Raw genomic sequence first — 26,353 nt, 5'->3', positions numbered from 1 at the left:
GTGAAGAGGAACTAAAGAGCCTCTTGATGCTGGTGAAAGAGAAGAGTGAAAAATTTGGCTTAAAACTGAACATCAAAAAACTCAGATGATGGCATATGGTCCCATCACTTCATGGCAATTAAAAGGGAAAAAATAACTGAAAACAACAGCAGATTTTATTTTCTTGCACTCCAAAATCACCGTAAACAGTGACTGCAGCCATGAAATTAAAAGATGCTTGCTTCTCGGAAGGAAATCTATGAAAAACCTACACAGTTTATTAAAAAGCAGAGACCTCACTTTGGCAACAAAGGTCTGTTTAGTCAAAGCTATGGTTTTTCCACTAGTCATATATGGATGTGAGAACTGGACCATAAAGAAGGTTGAGTATTGAAGAATTGATGCTTTTGAACTGTGGTGCTGGAGAGGACTCTTGAGAGTCCCTTGGATCGCAAGAAGATCAAGTCAGTCAATCCTAAAGGAAATCAACTCTGAATATCCGTTGGAAGGACTGATGCTAAAGCTGAAGCTCTAATACTTTGGCCACCTGATGCGAAGAGCCGATTCACTGGAAAAGACCCTGATACTAGGAAAGATTGAGGGCAGGAGAAGAAGAGGGCAGCAGAGGATGAGACTGTTGGATGGCATCACCAACTCAGTGGACGTCAATTTGAGTCAACTCTCAAAGAGGAGATAGTGAAGGACAGAGAAACCTGGTTTGTGCAGTTCATGCATGACTTAATGATTGAACAAAAGCAACAATACAAACAATTCTTATTTAATGAATGAATAAACTGAGGTAACTAAGGTTTGGAACACTTGCAATTTTAATTCATGCTGTTACCATTATTGTTTTCATTTTTAGTGCTGTTCTTTATGTGGTGGAGATTTTAATAGTTTTATACTATATGAATTCATTTTTTTAAAAAACCAACTCTAAAAAAAATCAACTCTTTTAGGTATATTGGAAATATTGATCATATTTTTCAAATAACATGAAGAACTTCAACTATAAAATCCTGTGGTTTATTATTTTTCTCGGCTAAGTCTTTAATTTTCCACTTGATGATACAAAGAAGTTCCCTGAAAGATCCCAGTTTCAACGTTTTACTGACATCATATATGACAATGTATCTGCATGCTCATTTCTACTTTCAAAAAATACACTCTACATATTAAATGTATATGTCAGGTATAAATTTCAGGGCACTAATGAATAAAGCTTCCATGAAAATTACTGATGATTGGCTAGCAAGAAAATACTATCAACATGTGATGACATTATAGCTACTTTTCACCCTCCATATTAACAACACTTTTTGGAACCACTTTAATTTTCCTGACATTAGCACTGAAATTATATGATATTTTTATCATAATTATTTCATCTGTATATTTTACAAGTGTAAAAGAACTCCAAAATTCTAAGATGATAAAAATGCAATACACTATCACTGTTAAATTACCTTTAAAAATCCTATTATTCAATCTGGCATCAAAATAAAGCAAACAGTAAGCCAGGGAGGCTTGTTTAATGAAACGACTTTATTTTTCAGGATTATACTCATCATTTGGCCTTTAACTGTGCAGACTGGAACTATCTGTGACACAAACTGAATAATCCTCCATTATTTAAATAATTTATAATCAAAGCACAGCCTGTGATTCTTCAGCTTATTACATATTTGCATGTTATAATCAATTAAAAGTTCATGCGTACCCAACTGCACAAAACTCTTTAAAATGAAACTTCTCCAACAGTTCTGGCAGCTGTCCTGTCCGGATGTATATAATGTGGAGTGGAATACATGAAGGATTCATGAAGCATATGTACATTTCCATTATCTATGCTCTAGATCAAGTGTTAAGAAATAACCCTGAATTGGAACATGTTTTCTGAGTAAGTTCAGATTCATAACCTATGGCATTAAATATTCTGAATAACACTTTGGAAGTGCTGAAATCACAGAAGGCAATCCCACATAAGAAAAGCATTAATTGATGTCAAAGACTGTAAAGACTACTACTCAACAGTAAAGACTGCCCTCCTCTTTTGTTTCCATATTTTTGTATCTGTAACTTGCTTCTAAGCAGGAGACTTGGCTTACGATGCAGCGTAGGGACTCTCATAACCAGGTCAGCATACACAAGGGTGATTTTCTTGGCCTCTAAGGAAACGATGAGCTAACAGGATGTTATTAGTCTTCTTACTCATAACTAGATGTATACCAGAAAGTAGCATGGAGGCACAGTGATATTTGTGTTACAGAACAGAATGATGATAACCAAAGATGTAGAATCACTGGTTACAGTGAAGTTTAGAATAAAAGAATAGTGGGACATATATTAGTAAGATTTTAAATTAGTCAAATAGATCAATTAAATATGAGTATCAAAGAACTCTCCTTCCTCAAACCAGCTGGTTTTATCTGAATCAGTGATGGTTGACAGAACTGAATGGTACTGATCAAAATCTTTCTATATGCAATTTAGAACATTCCCAGTCAGTCTGAGCTGGTCCTTCAAATTTGAAATTGGGTGAAAGCCATGTGTGTGTTTAGTTGCTCAGCTGTGTCAGACTCTTTGCAATTCCATGGACTGTAGCCCACCAGGCTCCCCTGTCCATGGGGATTCTCAGGCAAGAATACTGGAGTGGGTTTCCAAGCCCTCCTCCAAGGGATCTCCCCAACTAAGGGATCGAACCCAGGTCTCCCACATTGCAGGCAGATTCTTTACAATCTGAGTCATCAGGGAAGCCCAATAATACTGGGTGGGTAGCATATCCCTTCTCCAGGGGATCTTCCTGACCAAGAATAGAACCAGGGTCTCCTATAATGCAGGCAGATATTTTACCAACTGAGCTACCAGGGAAGATCTCGAAAGCCATGTGGGAGTGAAGCAAAGAAATCTGCTGTCCTGAGAGAAAAATGAACAAACGCCTAGTCAAAAGTAGGAACCAGAGAGAGGGGGCAACCACTTCCTAGCTCATGAAAGCATGCCCAATCCTTTTCTTTCATTTTTTCAGCTATTCAAATTGATCTTGGGTTTTGAGTTAACCAGGCATTGTGCTAAGCATCACATCGTTGTCTCATTCTAAACGTTACGAGAAGGTTGTTCAGTATAAATCATGTTCCTCATGATTTATAAATGAGGAAAGAGAGACACAGAGAGATTAACTTGCTACACATTAGGTAGTGAGGGCTGGTATCAGAATATGAATCTAGAGTAGCTGATTCCAAAGTCTCCATGTTAACCATAATGCCTTTTAAGGAGGCAAATACATATTACAAGTTAGTAATTTGGATTGAACTCAATACAGAGAGGGCCCCAGAAAGTTTCTGCAGACTCTGTATTTCACAGCTCTAATGAACATCATTCAAACTTATCCACTGAGTAGTTGAAGAAAGGAAGTGAGTCCTATATATCAATGTAATCTCACTGTTTAGCACATAACAATATTTTGGGGAAATTAGTTGTAGCTTCCCAGGTGGTATAGTGGTAAAGAATCCACCTGCCAAGCAGGAGATATAGATTCGATCCCTGGATCACGAAGATCCCCTGGAAAAGGAAATGGCAACCTACTCCAGTATTCTTGCCTGGGAAATCCCATAGACAGAGGATCCTAGCGGGCTACAGTCCATGGGGTCACAAAGAGTTAGGCATGACTTAGCAACTAAACAGCAACAGCAAAATTAGCTGTATAATAAAAATACAGTGTTCTTAGTTCAAGCTGCATAACACCAAATAATAAGACTAAATCCAAACCTTGATGTCTCTTTTTACTGTTCTATTTTAGACAAAAATCTACAGCCTTCTGGGTCTGAATGACCACTGCTTCCTACAGATTCATGCCTAGTTATGTATCTGTCAGTGACAAATGCTATTAATGTGAATACATATTTAAGGCATAGGACAGCGCGCTACAAGTAACAACAGAAAGGTCTTTACACTAGAGAAGATTAAAAAAGTCACACTCAAACACTGGTAACACTGTAAATAATTTTTAGTGTATTCAGTACATGGGAAGTGCTGAATTCTGACAGACTAGGCAGTGATCACCTTTGCAGGTGGTAAAAGAAAGCTTCATGTTGTATAACTTAAACTGGGCTTGGAAAAATTACTAGCTTTAAGATGGGCTATATGGAGGGTAAAAGGTGGAATACTGAAAGTAATCCATTCAAGAGGTACAAATTTACATTAATCCTTTGGGGAATTAAAAAGAGAGAAGTCAGATCATATGGAGGGAAGAGTGGTGGGATGTAAGATCAAAAAGACAGCAGCCCCAGGCTCCAGAAAAGAGAGATGTCAGGCTGAACGGTTTGGACCATCATTTTCTGCATTAGTACAAGCACTGAATGGCACAAAGGGGAAAAAAAGGGAGAGAGAATAAGGTAATGAATAGCAAAGAGCTCAAAAAACTTCAAATGAGAGAGGAGTCTTGAACATTCTCTCTCCCCCTGCTGCCTTTAATGGAAATAATCAACAGGAATGCTGGATGATTACAGTATATTTTTTTTCTCTGTGGGAGAGGCAGATTATGTACTCAGAACCATAAAGCATTTTGCTTGCAAAATTAATTCAAATTGACTTGCATGGGAGCACTGTCACATGAATTGAAAACAGCTGAAGAATGGGTAGGGGGAAAAAAAAGTCATGATAAACAGCAATCAAACCACTTGGAAAATACCTGGTACTTGGGCCTTGGGGATCTCTGCAAAGCCCAGTTTATTTAACGTCTTCATTAATGAATGGGAAGATGAGAGTAAAAAAAAAAATCATTATAGTCACATATAGAAAATGCAGCACATATCAATGAGAACAGAGTTTTATTTTCTTTCAGAAGGAAAATGATTGTAGGTTCGGATCTGGAGCACATCATTTCACAGAGAAACCTTTAAATTGATGCCCAGAAATCTCCATATACATAGTGGGGAAAAGTAAAATATGTGAACCCAATATGAAGCAGGAAGGAATAACATTGGGAAATGACTGTTTGATACAAGTGTGTGCACAGCTGTCTCCTATCACAGGCAAGCTAACTGTAAGCTATATATAACTTTAGCAATAATCTGAAACTGTGTGTGTGTGTGTGTGTGTGTGTGTGTGTGTGTGTGTCGGTGCTCAGTCGTGTCCTACTCTTTCCGACCGCAAGGACTATAGCCACCAGGCTCCTCTGTCCATGAGGTTTCTTGGCAAGAATACTGGAGTGGTTGCCATTTCCTAGTCCAGGTTGACATTTATGTTCCCTGCTTATGATACAGAACGGTAGAAAACATCATCCAAGAGAAATGGATCAGAAGAAGTAAGTGTTTGGATAGAAAGTTAGCCAAGGTGATGAGTATGGATAACACAGCTGCATACATTGTGATCTGGAGGAAAAACAGATAAGGATTGAAGTGAAAATATAAGTCGCTCAGTTGTATCCAACTCTTCCAGGCCCCAAGAACTGTAGCCTGCCTGCCAGGCTCCTCTCTCCATGGAATTCTCCAGGCAAGAATACTGGAGTTGGTTGCCATGCCCTTTTCCAGGGGATTTTCCCGACCCAGGGATCAAACCCAGGTCTCCTGCACTGCAGGCAGATTCTTTACCATTTGAGCCATCAGGGAAGCCCAGATAGGGGTTGGGATAGAGGCAAAAATAATTTTGCAGCATGATCAATCAGCTAATGGGGGAATGATTAGTTAGCCTTTGAACCACAGTTTCCCAAGGAAGTAAGACTTCAAACTGCAGTTTGAAGGCCATGAGGTCTTTATCTAGCCAACTGCAGTTAGGGTAAAAAGAAAGGATTAACAAGAGGGTATTATGGATAAAGGTCATTTTCCAGTTTATATTTGTGAGTTTTCCTATAATGTGAAAGTGTTTTGAGAGCCTGTAAAGAATAAAATATTTGCACTGTTTTAGAGGTGCCTGGTAGGCTGCAGTCCATGGGGTCGCTAGAGTCGGACACGACTGAGCGACTTCACTTTCACTTTTCACTTTCCTGCACTGGAGAAGGAAATGGCAACCCACTCCAGTGTTCTTGCCTGGAGAATCCCAGGGACGGAGAAGCCTGGTGGGCTGCCATCTCTGGGGTCGCACAGAGTCGGACAGGACTGAAGCGACTTAGCAGCAGCAGCAGCATAGTGAGTTTACTGGAGAAGGGCATGGCAACCCACTTCAATATTCTTGCCTGGAGAATCCCATGAACATAGAACCCTGGCGGGCTGCTACAGTCCATGGGGTCTCAAAGAGTCAGACATGACTGAACAACTAACCACACACACACACACACACACACACACACACACACATAATAACTTTAAATGTACAAACAGAACATCTACTAAACAAATAAAACAAGCATGACAATCTTACTTGCAGGAGTACACGGTGACTACTGCTGATTTATTCAATATAATTGTATATATTAAAGACGAATTACAAATTTTCTTTCATATGCCAAAGCAGAGCGGGACATTTTAAAAAAAAAAAACTTTATTCATAATTACTAAGTTTCCATGTGGGAAATCTATATGTGAAATTGTGCTTCATCTAAACTTCAGTGTATGCTTAATGACTATCTTAAATTCCTTAAATTATTTATCTTAATTACCTTACGGGTGGAGTATGCTTTTTGTTTTTCTAAAAAATAATGAATACAAAGCTATTCTGGAACAAGACTGTTCTTCATTATACTGGCATTTGCATTATATAGTATAATATCCATTCCCTTTAGAATTCTTTTCTATCACTGCCCAAATAAAGAGCTTTTCTATATCCACTAATGTGCTCTTTTTTTCCACTTCAGCATTATTATCATCTTTATTAGCCTCCCCACACTCAGTGTGGGCCTCAATGCTTGTCATTATCTTTCTTCTCCTTTGGTAGAAAGCAAAGCCAAAACAAGGTTCTGGCGAAACTCACCCTGATCATAACCAAAATATTTGAGATTCACAGTGTCCAAATACTTTTCCTCATCCTTCTCCTTCAAGTTTGGGGAGAAGAAACAATGCACAAAACCAAATTTTTTTAAATCAAAATCTGAGTGTCAGAACGGAATATCCAGTTTTTCTCTTGATTCAGGAGAATCCACATAAAATACTAACAACAGATTCACAGTCCATTTTTAAATAATCTAAACGAGTTATTTTCAACTTTAGAAGTAAATACACACGCTCTATGTCTCAAAGAAATCAGAAAACAGAACAAAGAGACATTAAAACAAGAGAAGCCATAAACCCTGATTTTGAAGTGACTCTATGAAGGACTACTGCTTGTTCTCTCTGCCCTAGGCAGAGACGATTACTCTATCTCCATTTTAGTACAAATATGACAAGTCAATATTCTGAAATCTCTCTCAAATGAATGAATTATTCCGAATGATCCTAATAACCCTTAAGATCAGCACAATAAAAGATTTCCAAAAGAAAGTTTATCCTCTTTAAATGGAAGACGACGCGAGTAAATACAGAAGTGGAAACTGCAGTAAGATTCAGAGGTGATACCCAGGAGAATGTGATGGCTTGCCCATTGTGTGTACAGGAAGTACAGAGAACTCAGTGGGGAAAAGACTTTCCACCAAAGCAAGGAGGCAGGTGTACCCTGTAATCTACTGTAAAAACAACAGATGGAAAAAGAGCAATAGTGGAATTTCTGAGACGTAAGAGCATAATCCTCTATAAACAAACACGATAACCATTCATTTTATTTTTGTAAAAATATGTTTTGGAAACACTTACTAAAATTTTCCAGGAAACAATGCTACTTACACACATGCTTAGACTATATAGATTAATCAATATTAAATGTTCCAGAAGGTGAACAAAGTAATGCTATTGTAATTAAAAGGAAGGTACATCTTCAGAGTGTATACAGAGAGAACAGTGAATAATCTGTATGAGGCTGCAGTGGTAAACTCATGTTGTAATATATTTGTTAAAACCCACAGAGTTTATAGTCCATGGGATCACAAAAAGTTGGGCATGACTGACCCCCCTGAACAATAACAACAGAATGTACAACACAGTGAACTTTAATATAAACTATAAACCATTGCCTTTAGCTAATAATAGCCTATCAACATTTGGCTGGTCAATTATAACAACATACTTAATGCAACATGCTAATAATAGTGGGGAAAGGGTGAGGGGAATATTGAGGTTGTATATAGAAATTCTCCACACATTCTGCTCATTTTTATGCAAATCTAAGTATATTAAATTTTTAAATAAGGCAAATGGCTTAAAAATAACATTTAAGACAAAATCTTATTAAAAACATTAAAAAATAGAGGGATGACAAAAGTTGATCATAAAATCAATTAATTCTCAACACCTCTTTATTATTCCTTATTCCTTGGTCCTGATCTTAATATTAGTATTACTGTTAGAATTATGTTCTAATGGGTTGAGACTGAAAAAGTTTGAGAACCTCAATATAAAATGCTAACAAAAGGTGCTATGTAGGAAAAAATATGTACTCAAATAAGCAGTGAAATCTAGAATTGAGAGTAACTATGCATGTTCTGGTGCTTCCACGGTGATTCAGCAGTAAAGAATCCACCTGCCAATACAGGAGACACAGATTTGAACCCTGAGTCGGGAAGATACCCTGGAGAAGGAAATGGCAACCCACTCTGGTATTCTTGTCTGGAAAATCCCATGGACAGAGGAGCCTGGCGGGCTACAGTCCATTGGGTCACAAATAGACATGACATAGCAATTAAACAACAGTAGCAACAAATGCAAACAAATGCATTGATATTTTACATCAATTAAGCCAGAAGTCAGCCCATGTTTTGCCTGTTTCTTTTTGTTTCTGTCTACAATTAAAGACCAGTTCCAGGAAAAAAAAAAAGTTTACAAATCCTCTGCTTATTTTATTCAAAGTGAAATGGAGTATTGAGTCCTACATTTGGGAGCTAAGGTATAAAACCTCTATAGAGTTACTTATTTCATTGAACTGTCAAATGCCAAAGAGAGAGCTGAGTGGCTGTTCCTTTTAACTACCAAAACTGCTTTCTGGTTCTGTCTTGAAAACAGGAATACAGAAGTAGCTTTTTAATCGACCATTATCTTTTCTAATTTTTTAGTGGCTGAGGAATGACATGGTCCATTTGGGTACATTATCCTATCTTATCCTACAACAACACTGCAAGATAGATGACATAATAGCCACTCATTCCTGCTTAACAGACAGGAAAGCTGAGATTCTTCCCGGTCCCCAAAATTCAGAGGGAATTACAGATACAGCTGGGATGTGGAAGACCCAGGTTTAATCCCTGGGTTAGAAGGATACCCTGGAGAAGGGAATGGCAACCCAATCCAGTATTCTTGCCTGGGAAATTCTATGGACAGAGCAGCCTGTTGGGCTATAGTCCACGTGGTTGCAACGACTTATCATGCACACGTTATACATTTTTTCAAATGTATTATGATCTATTAATACCAATTAATAATGAGAGACTTTATTTTTTGGGGGCTCCCAAATAACTGCAGATGGTGACTGCAGGCATAAAATTAAAAAACGCTTGCTTCTTGGAAGAAAAGCTATGACCAACCTAGACAGCATATTAAAAAGCAGAGACATTACTTTGCCAACAGATGTCTGTCTAGTAAAAGCTATGGTTATTCCAGTAGTCGTGTATCGGTGTGGGAGCTGAACTATAAAGAAAGCTGAGTGCCAAAGAATTGGTGCTTTTGAACTGTGGCGTTGAGAAGACTCTTGAGAGTCCCTTAGACCGCAAGGAGATCCAACCAATCCATCCTAAAGGAGATGAGTCCTGGGTATTCACTGGAAGGACTGATGCTGAAGCTGAAACTCCAACACTTTGGCCACCTGATTCGAAGAACTGACTTATTTGAAAAGACCCTGATGCTGGAAAAGATTGAGGGTAGGAGGAGAAGGGGACGACAGAGGATGAGATGGTTGGATGGCTTTACTGACTCAATGGACATGAATTTGAGTAAACTCAGGGAGTTGTTGATGGACAGGGAGGCCTGGTGTGCTGCCGTCCACGGGGTCACAAAAAGTCGGACACAACTGATTCACAACTGAACTGAATAGTATGTGACCCACTCTAGCTCATTTAAAACTTTCTTTGAGGTGAATTTTCTCTTCAGAACCAACTTCTCTTTTATATAAACTAGAAGTCTAAAAACTATCCAGAACCTACTTATGTCTCTGGAGACCTAATTGTTTGGAGGAGTTCACCTCCTGGTAGGAGTATCAGTATCCTAGAAGACCTGGGTTTAAAATGGCCTCAGTCTCTTTCCAACTGAATACCCTTGGACAAGTCACTTACACTTAATCTGCCTCATTTTTTCCATCTGCAAAAAAATACTAAATATCTCTTTTTACATTGTCATTGTTAGTATCAAATAAATTTATGTACTAAATAAAAGTATTTTTTATGGCAAGACAATGAGAAAGAAAGACATGTTATCACATGTGCCAAACACATACATATTCCTCCCAGCTGTGTCATAAACTACTTGAATGACCTTGAACAAAAACTGTAACCTTTCTGCCACTTCTGTACAAGTATAGAGAGAAAAGAATAGAAAACATTTCACTTATCACATTGCTCTAACACTCTGATAACTCATTCTCAAAGTAATAATGCCACACCGAGCTCCAGGGTGTCAGGGACTTTTGTTTGTGTGTTGTTGGTTTTTTTTTTTTTTCCCACTACTATCTTCACTACCATAACCCTGGTTATAGTAGAGAAGAAAAGTTAGGCTCTGACTCATTCTCACTACTATAACTATTAATAACTCTAGTATGTATACATATATAACCTACTAACCAAACTAAACAACTACTATAACTAATCAAACCAGGCACAAACTAAGCAAGGCGCACATAGTTTGATAGTTTGTGCCTAGAAGAGTTCTAGCCACAAGGTAAGGGCTTAATATATATCTGCTGAATGAATGAATGCAGCAAATTTGCATAAAAGTTAACTTTTCTATAACAAAGTACTCCTGGACATGTATAGGAAAAAAAAAAAAAAAAAGGAAAGAAAAAGGGAAAGAGACTCCAAATTACTACTGTAAGGCAGAAGACACACACACACAACACGCACACAGGGTCTAGCTCATACGCTCTGGTTACAAAGTAAAGCTGAAACCAAAATTCAAAGGATGTGCCCTAAGGTGAAGTACTCAAACAAAACTAGGAAGAAACTCTCTCAGCATGTAACAATGAGAAAAATTTTAAAAATAAAGTCCCTCCTGAAACAAAATAAAATCTCAATGTTTGTGCAATATTGAAAAATGACTCCATGATAATGTCAATATTGCAGACTATCAGCTTAAATAATTGAAGAGAAGCAGGTGGAAATTGAGTCAAACAGAAGGATTTGCTTAGTCTTCCAACAGCAGCCTTTGCTCAACTTTGGGCTGAAGAGGTCATGGAAATCTGCCAGCCCTGGCTTTCTGAAGCTTCCAACTAAACAGAAAAGTTGGAAATTCAGATTTTACATGAAATCTCCCAATCTTTAAGTGCTGACAATGAATCTATACAGATAAGAGTCAAAAGCAAAGAAACATAAAAACCTGATGGACTGGTAGATCTCAGTATGAAAATAGAAATGCAACAGAAGGTCAAAGAAAGGATGTGTACTGGGTGCTAACACTGCCCAGTTCTACTTTCTGTCACACTTATTTTAATCTACATGTAGAACTACATATCAGTAATGTATGACTCATTTCATAAATTAAAAAATAATATTATCCTTCTAACAAATATTTATTTAAGTTCTATGATATGCCAGGAACTGAGCCAAGTTTTAGAAACACTGTACAATGGTAAATATGAGCTTGTCATAAGAAATCTAAAAGCTTAAAAGCCAAAGGGAAAAAAAAAAAAGAGTACAACAAGTGCACTAATGGTTTCTAAGAAGTGTATGGAATGTGTACATGACTACAGGGATGAGTAAGTGTTTATTCTAAGTTACTTGTCCAGTTCTCAGGCCTACATTTAAGGTACTATTTTAATTAGTTTAAAAATAAAAGAATAAAATATTCTTTCCTAAGGTCTGAAGTTCAGGAAAATGTTGTAGAAAAAAAAAATCCACAATATTCTTCGTTACTTAGTAAAGTAAAGGCTTTGAGACTGGAGGAACTCTAGTCAAGACAGTCTCAGGAGAGTATTCTTTTAGGGTGTTATTGGGCTACATACAATGACAATTCTCTGAGATCAAGTGTTTGAAGTGTATCCTGCCTGACTCACCCCACTCTAGTACCTGTCAGACTACCATTTTCACCCTGATGGCAGATTGTTGCTTTGTTTAGTTTTTTCAAAGACTAATTTAAAGAGTTGAAGAGGCAGGAAAGAGCACAGGGTACCTTAAAATGCCACAAACTTGTGGTTCTACCAAGATTTAGTCCTTCTCTTGACTGTTCCCAGATCTACTCCAAGAGTTTGGTAAATTTCCAGAGTCCTGAAAAGTTGATTCTTATAATACATTTCAGTTTTTCTCATGGCTTTTATGGAAGAGAAAATTTTCAGATATCTTTACTAAAGAATTTTTGCTAACATTATGTCAATGATCTATATTTCAGTTAGAATTAGATTATCTACTCATAAATGACTCAACCTAATAACAATATATAAAAAGTACATGCAAATTTTATTGGAATTGCTTGCACTTTTATGCTCATTTTCTTTAAAGTATAATTTTAAAAGTTTCTTCAATTTGCATTCGGGTGAGTTTAACACAAAATGTAACACCTTGGTTTGACACACATTCCTTATACTTGGATAAGTGCACATTTCACTAAGTTTTTCTAATTTAATTTCTTTTTCTTCAATATTAACACCAGGCATTAGCAGTGTGGTTATACTAGCCAGTGGAAACCACTCAAAAAATTACAAGCGTTTTGAAAAAATACTCTTCAAAAAACTCTGAACAAAATTAACAATATACTAACAATTATAATAGAAACAAAACGTAAGGACGAGGTTTTTAGAATGCCTGGAAATAGCTCATTCCCGGTACGAAATATAATGTTTTTATAAAAAAGTCAATTGTGCTTTATATAGAACTCACACTTAAAACTGAGTCATTTCTCTAAAACTATCTAGCTGCAACAACTACAACATCAGATTTACCCTCACAGTTACACTCTGTCCAAACTTTTCTGAATAACTACTGAATGGAAATATGAGAAATACAAAACTAAATTCAAAGAGAATATGACATATTTTCTGGGGCTTTAAAAAAATTAATTTCATCCCAATATGTCAGCCTCTTCTCAGAAAGGGCAATTCAAAATATTTATGTAATAAATCATTTTTGATATTTGAAAAAATACAGAGAACAAAATATATTTACAGATTCTCATATATGGATGTTAGCTAGACATCTTCCTGAATAGGAGGTGTACTTAAAGATGAAAGAAAGAAAATAACTCAGAGGTGGCCAGTGAGGGGAAGAAAGAAGAAAAAAAATGGCAAAAGGAAGAACATAAGAAAGATAAAAGACAGGTTAAGTGAATATATACCTTTATGTTGGCACTGGCTATATTGAATACAAAACTGAGTGTTTTTATGTTCAATTACAAATTGAATACGAATTTTTTTTCACATGGTTTACCTTCATGTTTTAATACCATAACAATCTATTTGTATTACTTTATTTATATTATACCTCTAAATGTAACTATATTATTCAACAACCAAAAAGAAATACCGACTTAATGAAAAAAGAGAAAGCACACAGAGATGAGGATGTTAACATGTGTATTATTAGGCACTAGAACAATTAATACTACTTGTCCTATTTCCAGGGCTTCCCCAGTGGCTGAGTTGTAAACAATCTACCTGCAATGCAGGAGCCTCAAGAGATTCAGGTTCAATCCCTGGGTCAGGAAGATCCCCTGGAGGAGGGCACAGCAACCCACTCCAGTAGTCTTGCCTAGAGAATCCCATGGACAGAGGAACCTGGCAGGCTATCGTCTACAGAGTCAAAAAGAGTCAGGCATGACTGAAGTGACTTAGCATGCACGTTCTATTTCCACAGAAATGTTCTAATGTGCTGTAGTCCATGGGGTCGCAAAGAGTCGTACATGACTGAACTGAACTGAACTGAATGTTCTAAATAAAGGACAAATACACATATCTGGTATATTCAACTAGTGGAAAAAGATTTTAAGTTTTGATTACTTTGGTTGTTATAACCAGATGTGTTATGATATTTGATTCTTTAATTAGATTGAAATTAACCTTCAAGGTCATATTAAATATTATTAGTACATATAATTTTTAAAATATATTCATGTATATACTATATAATTAAGTTTTAAGTATTCAAATTGTTTAAATATTAAAGTCATTAAGTAATAAAAATATTCCATCAAAGTCTAGATTGTTTTCAATATAACAGTAACACAATACAGTTAATGCTTTCTGTGTAATACAATGATTTTATGTCACAATATTTTACTTATATTTTCATTCTCCATCGGATAATATGAATGTGTTTTTCATTAAGCAGAAGATAAGGAATACTTTTATATAATATATGTTTTAATATGGTTAGCATTATAAATATTATCAATATGTTTATATTTTAAAACGCCTTACCTAATTTTCACCCCAAAGACTTTATTTTTAATGTACACCATACAATAATTTACTAATTAAAACAATGGTGGATTATAAACATCTTCCAATGAGCATCTTTTCTGAAAGTTCTCAACAGAGAAAAATTCAAGAATTAACAGAAAACCTTTGAATGATGACTGACAATATTCTGAGAAATTTTTTAATCACAATGGAATTTAAAGGAATGTCTTATAATATTTTAATTCCCTAATGTAGTGAATGAATCATAATAAACTGTTCCAACTGATTGATTCAACACTGGTCATTGACACATCCACTTTTACTTCCTAGTCAATATACAAAGATGGAGAAGCTCTATACAGTCAGCAAAAACAAGACCAGGAGCTGACTGTGGCTCAGACCATGAACTCCTTATTGCCAAATTCAGACTGAAATTGAAGAAACTAGGGAAAACCACTAGACCATTCAGGTATGATGTAAATCAAATCCCTTATGATTATACAGTGGAAGTGAGAAGTAGATTCAAGGACCTAGATCTGATAGATAGAGTGCCTGATGAACTATGGAATGGGGTTCATGACATTGTACAGGAGACAGGGATCAAGACCATCCCCATGGAAAAGAAATGCAAAAAAGCAAAATGGCTGTCTGGGGAGACCTTACAAATAGCTGTGAAAAGAAGAGAAGCGAAAAGCAAAGGAAAAAAGGAAAGATATAAACATCTGAATGCAGAGTTCCAAAGAATAGCAAGAAGAGATAAGAAAGTCTTCTTCAGCGATCAATGCAAAGAAATAGAGGAAAACAACAGAATGGGACAGACTAGAGATCTATTCAAGAAAACCAGAGATACCAAAGGAACATTTCATGCAAAGATGAGCTCGATAAATGACAGAAATGGTATGGACCTAACAGAAGCAGAAGATATTAAGAAGAGATGGCAAGAATACACAGAAGAACGGTACAAAAAAGATCTTCATGACCCAGATAATCACAATGGTGTGATCACTGACCTAGAGCCAGACATTCTGGAATGCGAAGTCAAGTGGGCCTTAGAAAGCATCACTACGAACAAAGCCAGTGGAGGTGATGGAATTCCAGTTGAGCTATTCCAAATCCTGAAAGATGATGCTGTGAAAGTGCTGCACTCAATATGCCAGCAAATTTGGAAAACTCAGCAGTGGCCACAGGACTGGAAAAGGTCAGTTTTCATTCAAATCCCAAAGAAAGGCAATGCCAAAGAATGCTCAAACTACTGCACAATTGCACTCATCTCACACGCTAGTAAAGTAATGCTTAAAATTCTCCAAGCCAGGCTTCAGCAATATGTGAACCGTGAACTTCCTGATCTTCAAGCTGGTTTTAGAAAAGGCAAAGGAACCAGAGGTCAAATTGCCAACATCCGCTGGATCATGGAAAAAGCAAGAGAGTTTCAGAAAAACATCTATTTCTTCTTTATTGACTAGGCCAAAGCCTTTGACTGTGTGGATCACAATAAACTGTGGAAAATTCTGAAAGAGATGGGAATACCAGACCACCTGACCTGCCTCTTGAGAAATTTGTATGCAGGTCAGGAAGCAACAGTTAGAACTGGATATGGAACAACAGCCTGGTTCCAAATAGGAAAAGGAGTACGTCAAGGCTGTATACTGTCACCCTGTTTATTTAACTTATATTCAGGGTACATCATGAGAAACGCTAGACTGGAAGAAACACAAGCTGGAATCAAGATTGCCGGGAGAAATATCAATAACCTCAATATGCAGATGACACCACCCTATGGCACAAAGTGAAGAGGAACTCAAAAGCCTCTTGATGAAAGTGAACGTGGAGAGTGAAAAAGTTGGCTTAAAGCTCAACATTCAGAAAATGAAGATCAGGGCATCCGGTCCCATCACTTCATGGGAAATAGATGGGGAAAACAGTGAAAATAGTTTCAGACTTTATTTTTCTGGGCTCCAAAATCACTGCAGATGGTTACTGCAGCCATGAAATTAAAAGACACTTACTCCTTGGAAGGAAAGTTATGACCAACCTAGATAGCATATTGAAAAGTAGAGACATTACTTTGCCAACAAAGGTCTGTCTAGTCAAGGCTATGGTTTTTCCTGTGGTCATGTATGGATGTGAGAGTTGGACTGTGAAGAAGGCTGAGCGCCAAAGAATTGATGCTTTTGAACTGTGGTGTTGGAGAAGACTCTTGAGAGTCCCTTGGACTGCAAGGAGATCCAACCAGTCCATTCTGAAGGAGATCAGCCCTGGGATTTCTTTGGAAGGAATGATGCTAAAGCTGAAACTCCAGTACTTTGGCCACCTCATGCGAACAGTTGACTCATTGGAAAAGACTCTGATGCTGGGAGGGATTGGGGGCAGGAGGAGAAGGGTACGACAGAGGATGAGATGGCTGGATGGCATCACTGACTCGATGGAAATGAGTCTGAGTGAACTCCGGGAGTTGGTGATGGACAGGGAGGCCCGGCGTGCTGCGATTCATGGGGTGGCAAAGAGTCAGACACGACTGAGCGACTTATCTGATCTGATCTGATCTGAAGGGCATATTGCAGCAAATCTCTTTTCTCATTTATTTTTTTCTTTTTCAATAAATCAGTTCTAAAAATGTGTTGCTTCCTTCAACCTAAAACTCTCTGAATGCTGAAAACCTTCACATTTTTTATGGGAAACATTCAGAGAGGAAAATAATACATTTGTTGTTCATTCATTAACATCTCTTCCCAATTTCCCTGCTTTCCCCAATCAGACTTAATTTGAAGTCTCCTCCTTCTTCTTCACATATACACTCCTCTATTCTTAATGACAAGAATGTACAGAGAATACAACTATACAATATTTAAGATGATGTCTATTCAAGTAGTTTAAGCTGTAGGGAAAATTTCAGAAAGACTTACCCCATTTTTTGGAAAAGCAATCCATCCCAAGTCCCCCATGACAGTCCGTGAATCCAACAAATTCACTAAAAGAGAAAGAACACAAAACTGTGTGAATTATACAAAAACACATCACTATTTTCATAAAGTTATTAAAAGCACATATTGTTTCCATAACTGCAAGTAGATTAAGCATTCATTATAATGAATACAAGAGTGACAATTTAAAGAAAGCATTATTAGGATGCAAGAGAACAAGAGATTTTGAATAAGTATTTGGAGAACAATTACAGCAAAAGTATATAAACAAGTCATTACCCTAAATGTTTTTTTTTTTTTTTTGGTCAAACAAGAATAAAGGAAAAGAGTTAACAACAAAAAAAAAAAGAATAAAATGAAAGGTCCACAGGAAACCCAAAAGGACCATGTCCCTTTTCTTAAAGACTGCAGGTCTTGGGATTAAGCTGCAGCCATAAAACTGCAGCTAAGTATACTCTATTTTCTTCTGGAAAGTTGTTATGAAGCAATTAACAAATAATTTACATTAAACAGCAATAAACTATTCCCAGGCTTGTAACATTTTTGTGATATTAACCAAAATCTGTAATCCAAATTGCAAATTTAATTAAGAAATAAATCTACAGACACTTTACCAAGCTTAGAAAATTGTAGCAGTTCTCAAGGTTGTTGCTATAGTTAAGTGCCTGATGCATTCCCAAAGATACTTTCTGCTTATATACAACCATAATCCAAAATGTGTTTCATACAAAACTGTTAGCTACATTTTTGAAAGGTATATCTCAATTATGGCTGAGTACCTTAAAATATTTGTGACTCCCAAGACAGAAGTCATCAATGCAAAAGGAAGGAATGTAAGAGTATGTACACGCACATGCACCCACACACACTCACAAACTCACACACTCACACACACATACATACATACATACAAAGATACTCAAGGAGTTTATATTTTATCAGGTTCATCACCTATCCCTATGAAATTAAAGTAGTTTTGATTTTTCCAGTAGTCATGTATAGATTGGACATATGGACGAGAATTGGACCATAAAGGCTTTTGAACTGTGTTGTTGGAGAATACTCTTGAGAATTCCTTGGACAGCAAGGGGATCAAATCAGTCAATCCTGAAGGAAATCAACCAGAAAATTCATTTGAAGGACTGATGCTGAAGCTCCAATACTTTGGACACCTGATGCAAAGAGCCAGCTCACTGAAAAAGACACTGATGCTGGGAAAGACTGAGGGCAGGAGGATAAGGGTACGACAGAGGATGAGATGGTTGGATGGCACCATCGACTCAATGGACATGAGTCTGAGCAAACTCCAGGAGATAGGGAAAGACAGGAAAGCCTGGTGCGTTGCAGTACATAAAGTCGCAAAGAGTCAGACTGAACAACAACAAATGGTGTTAATGTAGTCAGATGTTTTAGACCTAGATGATAGAGCATTATCTTTCAAATATATTATACCTAAAATAAAAGGATCTACCTGGCATGCTTTGCAGCTAAACCACTTTGAATGAGGATTGCACCCAAAAGAAACAACTAGGTTAACCCTGGTCAGAGCTACTGAAGCTTCCTTACACTGCATTCAAGAGTCAGTATCTTGTAATGCCTACAACTCTAAAATAAAAAAAAGGTTCATGGTGGGAGTGGGAAGGAGTCTCAAGAGGGAGGAGATATATGTATACTTGTGGCTGATTCATACTGTTGTAAAGCAGAAATCAACACAATATGATAAAACAATTAACCTCCAATTAAAATTGAAAAAATACTCAGAAAAGAAATAAATAAAAAGGCAATTTTATCTGCAAGGATAAGCCTAGGGTACTAAGGGTTTAACAACTGATAGACTGAGAAATGCGTTATAAAACTGTACAAAAGAATACAAAATAAAATTATTATGGCCAAGGAAATCTGGATCACAACAGAAATGGAAAGTTCCGATATCCTATAGAAATTATGTGCATTTATCCCTTATTGTGAGAAGGTGGCACAGAGTTGGACACGACTGAAGTGACTCAGCAGCAGCAGCAGCATGAGAAGGAAAATGGCAACCCATTCCAGTATTCTTGCCTAGAAAATCCTATGAACAGAAGAGCCTGGTGGACTAAAGTCCATGGGTCATAAAAGAATTGGAGATGACTTAACAACGAAACAACAACAACCCTTATTATCCATTGTTTTATTTCATTTTACATATGCAAGCATACATATGTTACACACAAAGGTAATCGTCTATATTATTAACACAAAATAAGAAAAAACGTAAAAATCTTAAAAAACAGATATATACTCAATACTGTAACATACAACTGTCTATTTTCATTAAGTTCTGAGCTCTTTAACAATAAAAATGCATGTCTACAGAATGTTTGTATTAACTTGAACCTATATACAATAAGGTTTTTTTCCCTAAATTATTCATATAATTTGCAGAATAATTATTTCTTAGAAAATTGACCCAACTGAAAAAACTATTGTTTTAAAACAACAAAAACCAAAACCAAACAAACCCAAAATATTCCACCACCCTCTCAACCTTGCAAACCTTCCAGTCACCCCACTAAATCCAATTTTTCAGGTAGATTTGAATTTTTTTCTTTTAACTCTACTGTTGGCTCTTCTGGTTTCTATGGGAATTAGGCTACATTAAACTTAAATGTCCTTGTCCTCATTTTAGTCTTTTCTGGGTCACTAGGGCTGTGTCTAGACATGACTAAATATCAGGGGAGTGCAGAACCTAAATTGTTCTGTTTATTCATCTTTATGAGTCATTTTATTCACCTTTGATACTGAGCAGTAGCATATCTGTTTGGACTAAAGTGGAGCAAATGAGCAAACTAAAGGTGTTCTAGCTGTGACGGCAGCTAAACTGAACTTAATTCTGTGATGACAAAGGAATGTGCATAGGAATTCTAGGATTCCTAACTAGCCTGCCATGAGAAACATAGCACTCTGTAAACTTCTTAATATGTGCATCTTGAAATAGTCATTATTATCAACACAATTCCAGATGTCTAAAATTTGGTTACTCTCATTTGAATTAACCTTAATCAAAATGATTATTTTTACTCTTTGTGGTTTAGAAAATATACATATATAAAAATAAATGAATGACCTCAAAATAATAGCTCTGCTGCTAATATCATTTATTAGGAGTTTGCAATATTGGAATGTGTTACTGAATACATGAAAATAACTACAATAGGAATGTATATTGCCTTTCTTTTGTTGGTCTTGTCAAAAGATTTTCTTCAAATAAATAGATTAGGAGGTTTATGGGAAATACATGCATGTCACTTTTCAGTGCTGCCTAAAATTGCTTTCCTCCTAGAAACAGATGATTTCATAAAATTCATAATGCAAAGCTCACATTTACATATACCATTTTTACTGAACTGGAAATTGAGGGGAAAAAAGAAAAATTAGGTGTTTTAGGTAATTACCTGCAGACTACTATATTATAATTTTGTTCATATAGTGCAGAGTAAATTGGGATTTGATGCCTCAAGGAAAATAACTATCTAAAATTAGATCTACATACAATTAGATAGAAAGATAGATACAGATAGAGTATGAGAGTTTTCGCATACCTCCAAGTTTTGCACATGCTGCCTTAGCTCTCTCAAATACCCTTCTCCCTTTGTGAACTGCTAACTCTTCATTTGTACTTCAAAATATATTTTAGAAACTGCCTTCCCAGGAAACCATCTCTAATTCTCCTTTTTCTAAAAGTGGGTGAGGTAATATTACTGAACATTTCATTAACACCCAGTTCTAATCTCCAAATAATGGAATACACAAAACTGTTTTGTTCCCTTAAAATAACACCATGTTTTTACTCATGACTATGAAAATATCCTGCACTCAGAACATTTGTATAGTTGTTTGTCTTATGAATGGATCATTTGGCCAATGGGCAGATCAGGAGGGTGTGGCTGAATCAACACACACCAGTGGTTCTCAACATGGGTATCTAATAATGCCTAGAGATATTTTTGATTGTCAAAACTGGGAAGTAGGGGAGTATTTGCTACTGGCATCTCATGGTTCTGAAGAAGCCAGGCATGCAATTGACTAAGTAAGCATCCTTCAATGCACAGCAAAATTCTCCCACCCTCCAGGAAAGTCTTATCTAGCTCAAATTTCACCAATACCAAAGCTGAGAGACCCTAGTATACACCTACGGTGTTACTATAAAATGTCCACTTCTACAATTCCTTGCACAATACATCACCGACATGACCTTCATTAACAGAAGCTAATATAGTTGGAAGAATTCCTTATGAATCAAAATACTACTCCTATCTAGAGAAATGAAAGCAATAAAAATTACAGCCTTATTTAGAGCAAAAAAGATTATGAATACCCAATACTTCTAAATTATTTTAGTAACCAATGTAACAATTATTACAAGTGTAATTATTTATGTTCTAATAATTTCTTAACGTTCATGATGGTATGCATGAAAAAGTTTTATGCCACTAATATTATCAATGCTTCTATATCCTCCATTACTTAAGCTACTAACATAACACCAGTTCAGACATAGTATATATATAAGTATGAACTTTCAGAATTTCCTTTTCCAATTTCATTACTGAATTTATTAAAAAAGGGTTTGGCAGTAACGGAGCACAGTCACTAAGTATCTTCTGTACTACAATTACAGTGATTAAATTGCTCTGAACAGTATATATGCTTGTTGTAAATTGCAATGAATACACAATGAGTATTGATCTTCATTGTACAACTTAATTAAAACTTGTCCGGGAGAAACCACTAATGAATATAATTAGAGGAAATGTTTGATACCACATTTACTCTGAAGGACATTAATTAGATATCAGAAATTTTATGGAAAATGTTTTTATTCTATTATTTAGATTTTACAATAAAGGCACACCATCAAACTGAGAGAGTCTTTAAGGTCATTTTCCCTCAGTCACTGTACATTTAAAATGAAGATGGGCATATTGGTTGGTACTCTAATCAGTAACTAAGAAGACAGATTCTCCCAGAGAAATAACTCTACAGAGGTTAGTAAGTATTCAGTCTACTGCAAATACCTAAAGTTATCACAGGAAAAACAAAGATTCACGAATATAGGAACTTTTTAGTAAGTAAAAATCAGTTAACTGGCTCACTAAATGACAGATTATAATAGAAACTAATTCAAACTAATATTAGGCATGTTTTAATTTTATTACTACTAATGATTTTAATGCTTTCCTGAATAGACAGAGAAAAGCTCTTAAAGAACTGACATTCAGAAAAGCCAGAGACTTGCTAGTCCATTCTTTTTGTTAGGATTCAAAAAAAGACAAGGGAGGGCATAATTTGTAAAACAGAATAGGCACAAAAAGAATCCTAAGGCTTCAACGTCACACATTCTAAAAATTAAGAAGTAATTGGAATTAATTATTCAAACATGCTCTTTAATGGTTTTAAGTTTCAAATATTTATAACTTGCTGTGTATCACTCTGACTCCATTGCTTCCTCCTTAATATCTTTCTAATATTAGTCACAAAAAGAAAAAAAATTGGATTTTCCAGGAAAATGTTACCTTGAGCAGAATGTGTTTTAGGACTTTGAAGAGTCAAAAGACAGCTCAAGGACACTTGGTCCCATCACCACCCATGGGTAATACTTTGAAGGAATGTGTGATTCCCTGATGACAAGAAGGTAAAAGGAGAGCCAAAAGGCATATTCTTAATCTTACATTGTTTCTGTTTTTCCTATGATTCACATTAACAAGGAAACACTACAATAGGAGTCACAATTACAATAGTAGTCACAGTGTGAAGAAAATACTTTGGATTAGTAGCAGGTAGCATGACATTCTCTTTCTCTAAAGGCATTGAATCAAAGTCCCATTGAACACAGTAGAGTTCTGATGGATACCTTCTTATTGATTTTCATTTAACAATATCTGAAAAGCTACTGAATTCAATTACAGCACACACTTAACAAATTTGTGGGAATAAACCCCAGATATACAGCTGTCCAGTCTCTCTCCAAGGTCCCATTCAGCACAGATGTGATTTCTTGCTTCTGGGTTAAATTTTATAATTTGACAACTGCTGCAGGGAACAAAGAACAGTTGGCAAAGGAGTGCAGAGAAAGAGGACATGTGTTTCCCATTAGAAAACAAATTTGTAAATTTGGTAAGAATTATTTTTTAGGTTTCAGGTTGTTACACAGTTTCTGGCATCTTTGCTTGAAAGCAAGACTGTATAACTGTATTTCAACAGTGAATGGGAGAATATTCATTTCTTTTACAATTATGAGCAATGTAATTATGTAATCTTTTTTATTAAAAAAAAAGAATATGAGAAAAGGAACTTATTCAGTGTTTACTATGAATCAGGTTTGACTGTGTAGATCACAACAAACTGTGGAAAATTCTGAAAGAGATGGGAATACCAGACCACCTGACCTGCCTCCTGAGAAATCTGTATGCAGGTCAAGAAGCAACAGTTAGAACTGGATATGGAACAACAGACTGGTTCCAAATAGGAAAAGGAGTATGTCAAGGCTGTATATTATCACCCTGCTTATTTAACTTACATGCAGAGTACATCACGTGAAATGCCGGGCTGGATGAAGCACAGCTGAAATCACAGAAGAAATATCAATATCCTCAGATATGCAGACGAAACTACCCTTATGGCAGAAAAGAAGAACTAAAGAGCCTCTTGATGAAAGTGAAAGAAGAGAGTGAACTGGGACGCTAAGCTGTACTACATTTAAAATGTCCAAATACTTTTGTTTTTATAAGGGAAAATTTTCTATATATGTTCTACATAATATTATTTTTTAAAAATGTATTTGCCTCTGAAAGAAGGTTGGCCAAGAGAACTGAAAGAACCTCCTATTTGAGTGACAGGTTCAAACATATAATACTTTTGTACCATATAAAATCACATGAAATAAAATGTTAAAAAAAAAAATCAACATTTTGAAAACTAAGATCATGGCATCTGTTCCCATCACTTCATGGCAAATAGATGGGGAAACAGTGGGAACAGTGACAGACTTTATTTTTGGGGGGTTCCAAAATGAATGCTGACAGTGACTGCAGCCATGAAATTAAAAGATGCTTGCTCCTTGGAAGAAAAGTTATGACCAACCTAGACAGCATATTAAAAAGCAGAGACATTACTTTGCCAGCAAATGTCCATCTAGTCAAAGCTATGGTTTTTTCAGTAGTCACATATGGGTATGACATTTGGACTATAAAGAAAGCTGAGTGCCAAAGAATTGATGCCTTTGAACTGTGGTGTTGGAGAAGACTTTTGAGAGTCCCTTGGACTGCAAGGAGATCCAACCAGTCAATCCTAAAGAAAATCAGTCCTAAATATTCATTGAAAGGACTGATGCTGACGCTGAAACTCCAATATTTTGGCCACCTGATGCGAAGAACTGACTCACTTGAAAAGTCCCTGATGCTGGGAAAGGCTGAAGGCAGGAGGAGAAGGGGGCGACAGAGGATGAGATGGTTGGATGGCATCACCAACACAATGGACATGAGTTTGAGTAAGCTCTGGGAGTTGGTGATGGACAGGGAAGCCTGGCGTGCTGCAGTCCATATGGCCACAAAGAGTCAGACACGACTGAGCAACTGAACTGAACTGATATATCACACACTCTATATTGTATCGTGTATATATAAGACATATCTATATCTATCTATCTATCTGTCTATATTCTTTTATTTAATGACCTCAACAAACCTAGAAGGCTTCCCAGTTGGTGCAAGTGGTAAAGGAAGAGTCTACCAATATAGGAGACGCAGAGATGCAGATTCAATCCCTGTACCAGGAAGATACCCTGGAGTAGGAAATGGCAACACACTCCAGTATTTCTTTCCTGGCAAATTCTATAGACAGAGGAGCCTGGCAGTCTGCAGCCCTTTGGGATGCAAAGAGTCAACATGTCTGTGCATGCAAATGCATGAACCTCAACAGAACACTGACAGCTTGCAGTCTCATTCAGAATCCTAGCAGGGAAATCAAGGAAGGAAGAAAACATGAGGCAATACCTGAGGCCTTCATGACAGACCATGAGCCTTGCTTATGGCTTCCCATAATCAAGTTCCTCACTTACAGCCTGGACACCTAATACCTTGATTACAGCCACGTATCTCCCAGGACACCCAAAAGCCATGAAATAAAACACTAGTTATAAATTAATCGATTTGTACAGGAACCATAGCTATGCAACACTGCTTGTGAGAAATCTTACAGTCTAGAAGATTGGTTTTGAATTTGTGATAACCATGTAGCTCTGAGTTACTAATATTCCTTATGTTCTGATAGGATATGGTCATGACTTCCAACGGATACTCTCTCACCTTTCATCTTCAGTGACAATGTATTTCTTTGGTTTTCTTTAACTTCTCTGGCTATGTGTTTCCATGATAAGCTACTTCCTCTATCAATCCTTCAAACCTGGGCTTTGATCAATACTCTATTTTTGTAGACTGTCTTATCACTCTGTATCAATGATTCTTGCTGCTGCTGTTTAGTTGCTCAGTCATGTCTGACTCTTTGTGACCCAATGGACTGTAGCCTGCCAGGCTCCTCTGTCCACAGGATTCTCCAGGCAAGAATACTGGAATGGGTTGCCATTTCCTTCTCCAAAATTTAAGTCTGAGTCAATGATTCCTGACTAGGACTTAAAATGAGAATAAAAAAAGAACCTTTTGTGAAGAACAAACGTCTCGGCACCAGTCCAAACATCCTGAATCAGACTACTCAGGATGGAGAATGGCTAGGATATTTCACTTTTGTTTGTTGGTTGGTTTTAGTGGTGATATTAGCACACATCCTTATGTAAGGATCCCTATAGAGGAGGGATGAACTTCCATGTCTTCAGTTGTAATGTAAATATTAATAACCGTCCAAATCCATAT

At 36.6% G+C, this 26,353-nt stretch overlaps 1 protein-coding gene across 13 annotated transcripts in view; it reads right to left on the bottom strand.

The window, feature by feature from the left end:
- Nucleotides 1-26,353, bottom strand: part of EPHA5 (EPH receptor A5) — a 405,634-nt gene that overhangs the window by 352,649 nt on the left and 26,632 nt on the right. For all 13 annotated transcript variants that reach the window (XM_086407625.1, XM_086407629.1, XM_086407626.1 and 10 more), the window contains exon 2: nt 17,433-17,497. In XM_086407625.1, the coding sequence (XP_086263751.1) occupies nt 17,433-17,497 (65 nt within the window). The remainder of the gene's footprint in view (nt 1-17,432; nt 17,498-26,353) is intronic.

This window comes from Bos grunniens, chromosome 6 (genome assembly GCF_055505025.1).
Source record: "Bos grunniens cultivar Pamir isolate PY7600 chromosome 6, Bosgru_T2T1.0, whole genome shotgun sequence".
NCBI classification, from domain to species: Eukaryota; Metazoa; Chordata; class Mammalia; order Artiodactyla; family Bovidae; genus Bos; species Bos grunniens.
The sequence above is the reverse complement of the archived record's forward strand: the minus strand, read 5'-3'. Positions and strand labels throughout refer to the sequence as shown.